Source organism: Helianthus annuus, chromosome 3 (genome assembly GCF_002127325.2).
Source record: "Helianthus annuus cultivar XRQ/B chromosome 3, HanXRQr2.0-SUNRISE, whole genome shotgun sequence".
NCBI lineage: Eukaryota > Viridiplantae > Streptophyta > Magnoliopsida > Asterales > Asteraceae > Helianthus > Helianthus annuus.
In genome coordinates this window covers 50,387,688-50,392,497 of record NC_035435.2, presented here as the reverse complement: position 1 = coordinate 50,392,497, position 4,810 = coordinate 50,387,688, and the positions used below count along the sequence as shown (strand labels likewise).

The 4,810-nt window shown below is 38.8% G+C and overlaps 1 protein-coding gene across 1 annotated transcript; it reads right to left on the bottom strand.

Annotated features, from left to right (window-relative positions):
- Window positions 1-268: 268 nt before the first annotated feature.
- Window positions 269-3,992, bottom strand: LOC110931483 (the record flags this gene model as incomplete). The annotated part of the gene is made up of 4 exons (XM_022174875.2): window positions 2,450-3,992; window positions 2,154-2,408; window positions 1,036-1,934; window positions 269-334 (listed from the first exon to the last, which is right to left on the bottom strand). Coding segments are annotated over exons 1-4 (2,763 nt in total), but the record flags the coding sequence as incomplete, so codon positions are not given.
- Window positions 3,993-4,810: the final 818 nt, after the last annotated feature.

The window sequence follows — 4,810 nt, the reverse complement described above, 5'->3', positions numbered from 1 at the left end:
TGTATGCAAGTTTAAGCTTTTGAATCATCAAATCTTAATATTTATTGTTCTTGATTTCTTGAAGATCATCAAGTTTGGATTCCGCCCATCCTTGTTGATCGTTCGATATCGTTGTTTGATCCGGATTTTCGGGACTTACAGGAGCCGCCTTGATGCTTGCGTGATAACTGTTATTGTATGCAAACTCTATTAGAGGTAAATGCTCATCCCAGTTTCCTCCAAAGTCTATCACACATGCCCTAAGCGTGTCTTCCAGTGTTTGTATGGTTCTTTCACTTTGGCCATCTGTCTGTGGGTGATAAGCCGTACTTAAATTTACTTTTGTTCCCAATTCCTTTTGGAAGCTTTGCCAAAATCTGGACGTAAAACGGCTATCTCTATCTGATATAATGGAGATAGGTACTCCATGACGGGTGACAATTTCTTTGACATAAATTCTTGCTAATTTATCCATTTTATAATCTTCTCGTATTGGCAAGAAATGAGCAGACTTAGTTAAACGATCTACTATAACCCAAATAGTATCGTGACCATTCTAGTTCGTGGAAGTTTAGTAATGAAATCCATGGTTATCATCTCCCATTTCCATTCAGGGATCTCGGGTTGGATTAAACATCCTGCAGGCTTCTGATGTTCTGTTTTGACCTGTGAACACGTCATGCATTTTTCCACATATTCATTGATTGATTGCTTCATCCCTGGCTACCAATATTCATATCGAATACTCTTGTACATCTTCGTACTGCCAGGATGCATTGTATACTTTGATCTATGTGCTTCTTCCATCACCATATCCCTGAGTCCTCCCACAATAGGTATCCAAATCCTATTGTAGAGTCTTAGTATTCCATCTTCTCCTTTAACAAGTAGTTCTTGTTTTCCCACCATCCTTTCTTTGTTAATCTGCTCAACTTTCAGGGCATGTGTCTGTGCATCCTTAATTCATTCTAGTAAACCTATTTTCACTTCAATTCTAGATGCACGTATTCTTAAATGTTTAACTTTGTCCTTCCGACAAAGGGCATCTGCTACTACATTAGCTTTTCCTGGATGGTAACGAATTTCACAATCATAGTCATTCAACAACTCCATCCATCTCCTCTGTCTCATGTTCAACATCTTTTGCTCAAATATATACTTTAGGCTTTGGTGATCAGTGTAGATCACACACTTAGTTCCATATAAGTAATGCCTCCATATCTTGAGGGCAAATACTATTGCTCCGAGTTCTAGATCATGGGTGGTGTAATTTCTTTCATGTATCTTTAACTGTCGAGATGCATAGGCGATAACTTTGCCTCTTTGCATCAACACACACCCTAGTCCATAATGAGAAGCATCACAATATACTACAAAATCTTCAGTACCCTCGGGTAATGCAAGTACTGGGGCACTGGATAACTTTGTTTTCAAAAGATTAAAAGCTTCTTCTTGTTGGCTGCCCCAGACAAATGGGGTATTTTTCTGAGTCAGTGTCGTTAGAGGCATCGCTATCTTAGTGAAATCTTGAATGAACCTTCTATAATACCCTGCTAGCCCTAGGAAACGTCGAATTTCTGTGGGATTTCTTGGTGCCTCCCAATTCTTAACTACTTCAATCTTTGTAGGGTCCACTTGTATGCCTTTTTCATTAACAACATGCCTTAAAAATTGGACTTCCCTAGTCCAGAATTCACACTTACTGAACTTGGCATAAAGTTTTTCTTCTTTTAGTAACTTAAGAATGGCACGGAGATGACCCTCGTGTGTTTCTCTACTCTTAGAGTAGATTAGGATATCATCTATGAAGACGATTACAAATTGATCCAAGTATGGTTTGCAGACTTGGTTCATAAGGTCCATGAAGGCAGCTGGTGCATTAGTGAGGCCGAAAGGCATCACTAGGAACACGTAGTGACCATACCTTGTCCTAAAGGCAGTCTTGGGTATATCTTCTTGTTTCACCTTTAATTGATTATACCCAGATCTTAGGTCTATCTTCAAGAAGTAGCTTGCGCCTTGTAATTGATAAAAAAGATCATCGATTTTTGGGAGTGGGTATCGATTCTTTATAGTGATCTTATTCAGGTCTCTATAATCAATACACATCCTCATTGAGCCATCTTTCTTCTTGACAAAGAGAATCGGCGCTCCCCATGGTGACGTGCTAGGACGTATGAATCCTTTGTCCAGTAACTCCTGGAGTTGGTTTCTCAACTCTTTCATTTCAGTCGGGGCAAGGCGGTACGGGGCTTTGACAATAGGGGTTGCTCCTGGGATCAAGTCGATTCTAAACTCAATTTGTCTGTCAGGTGGTAATCCGGGAAGATCTTCAGGGAATACTTCAGGGAATTCAGCCACTACTACTACCTCTTCTAGTTTTTTTCTTCCTTTGCCTCTAGTGAATATACTAGGTACGCTAAATGACCCTTTTGAATACACTTGGACACTTTTATCATGGAAATAAAACTTATGGGTTTGCTAGGTCTTTCCCCATCAATTGTTACAATTCCCCCTTTTGGGTCCTTAATTTGAATTTGCTTCTTATCACACAATATTTGAGCTTGGTGACTAGATAACCAATCCATTCCTATTACTACATCGAACTCTCCAAGTTTCAGTGGTAGTAAGTCTATGGATATTGGGGTCTTACTAATCTGGACGGTACAATCCTTTACCACACTCACAATTTCTTCTTCCCTCCCATCTGCTAGTTCTACTATAAATGGCTTATCTAGCTTACAAGGAGTCTGATTAATCAAAACTCTAAAGTGCTCAAATATAAAACTTCTATCAACACCAGTATCAAATAGTATTTTAGCATAAAAGTTGTTAAGGAGAAATGTACCTGTTATGACATCAGGGTTCCTACGAGCCTCTTCAGTATTCAGAACAAAAGCTCTCCCTCTTGCTTTATTAGGTTCCTCATTCCTTTTAGGACAGCTATCACTATAGTGGCCCGTCTCTCCACATTTAAAACACTTACGTGGCTCTCTACAATCACGATAGTTGTGTCCAAGTTTCTTACAGTTTCTACAGACTAACTGGTTACATGGACCGGAATGTCCTTTTCCACAAGTTGGGCACCTAGGTGGGGGTCCTCGTTGCCTCTTGAAATCTCTGTAATTGGGTTTCTTTTGTTCTTGGTAGTTTTCCCATTTCCTTTTCGGGATAGTTTCTGGGGTTTTCTTTGGTTGGATCTCAGTGGCGATAATTGCCCCAGCCTCTACCGCATCATGATAGGTAGTTGGTTTGGTAGACTTGATAAACGTGCGATATTCTGTGGGGAGTCCCCACAGGAATCTTCGAATACGATTTTCTTCAGGTTTCACCAAGTAAGACACTATTCGAGACATTTCATTGAATTTGGTGACATATTCCCGGTATGTCTTATTCCCGAGTTCAAGATGCAAAAATTCCTTTTCTATTCTGTCAATTTCGCTTGGTGGACAGAAGTAATTTGTAAACAGTTCTGAAAACTCCTTCCAACTCAGGCGATGTGCCAGATCATCACCTCTAGTTTGCTTTTGTATCCTCCACCAAAATAAGGCTTCGGATTTAAACAAATGAACAGCAAACCTAACTTTATTTCTTTCATGGCAATCACTGACGTCTAGAATGGCTTCTACCTCACTTAGCCATTCATGTGCCTCAATAGCACCTTTCTTCCCGTCGAATGAAGGAGGATTACATGAAATGGAAGTCTTGTAATTACATTCTTTAGAGATTTCTTTTTCTATAGCTTTATATACTTTCGTATCATCTACCTTCTTTTCCGGGCGAGGTTCTTCTCGTGGAGTTGGTGTAGGTGTAGGTGCAGTGCTTCCCTCAGATTGCCCTGATCGTTCTGTATTCTGTCGTTCACGTCCCTGTGCGTTGGCAAGGATTTGCGCAACTCGGACGGCAATCCGATCGATCATGTCATCTCCAAAGTTTACAGGTTCGCTATGACGAGCAGGATTAACTGATGGGTTAGGTTGACGGTTGTTGTTAACCGAAGGTTCTGCCGACATTTTCTATATTTTTCATGAAAAATACTACTTCAACATATACGTATTACATTTTATCTTTTAGATTTTATTTTTATTATTATTATTATTATTATTATTATTATTATTATTATTATTATTATTATTATTACTATTATTTTCTCCTAACGAGTAAAGAAGACAAGATTTACGAGTAATTATTGTTAAGGGCAGTGTGTACAAAGTGGTAACGAAATGAGGATTTATAGGTTGTAATTATTACTATGGGTATTTTCTAATAACTCTATATCCTTAGTAAGTTCATACCCGGATTTATCTATTATTCATATTTCAAAGTCAGCCAGAGCATCCTAAAAATTACATAAGCTGGCGTGTTCTCTTAGGTTGAAGCCTAGGTATCCATACCAAATACCAAATACCTAATTCGCTAAAACCTTTGGCTCTGATACCAACTGTGACACCACACCCATATAAGGATGCACCATACACAATTGATACCAACTTACCAGTAAACACTTACGTTATTGACAAAAACGGTAATGTACAAAAGCTGGAAACTTAAAGGTACAAAGTTTGGTCAAACTACTATTAGCTGATCACACAAAATTTCCACCAGATAAGAAAGTTTGAGATACTTTATTTCACTAGTCACGCCTATCCGAGATAAACAACCCGCCGAAGACAAACCATCATTTCCTGTGACACATGCTTAAAAGACGTCAGATATTACACTGGTGAGTTTATGAATATACACAATTTACAATTCACATTATTTAATCATGACTTGTACCTGCCCATGTTATCATAACCCAACGTTACCACGTAACTTACATAACCATACA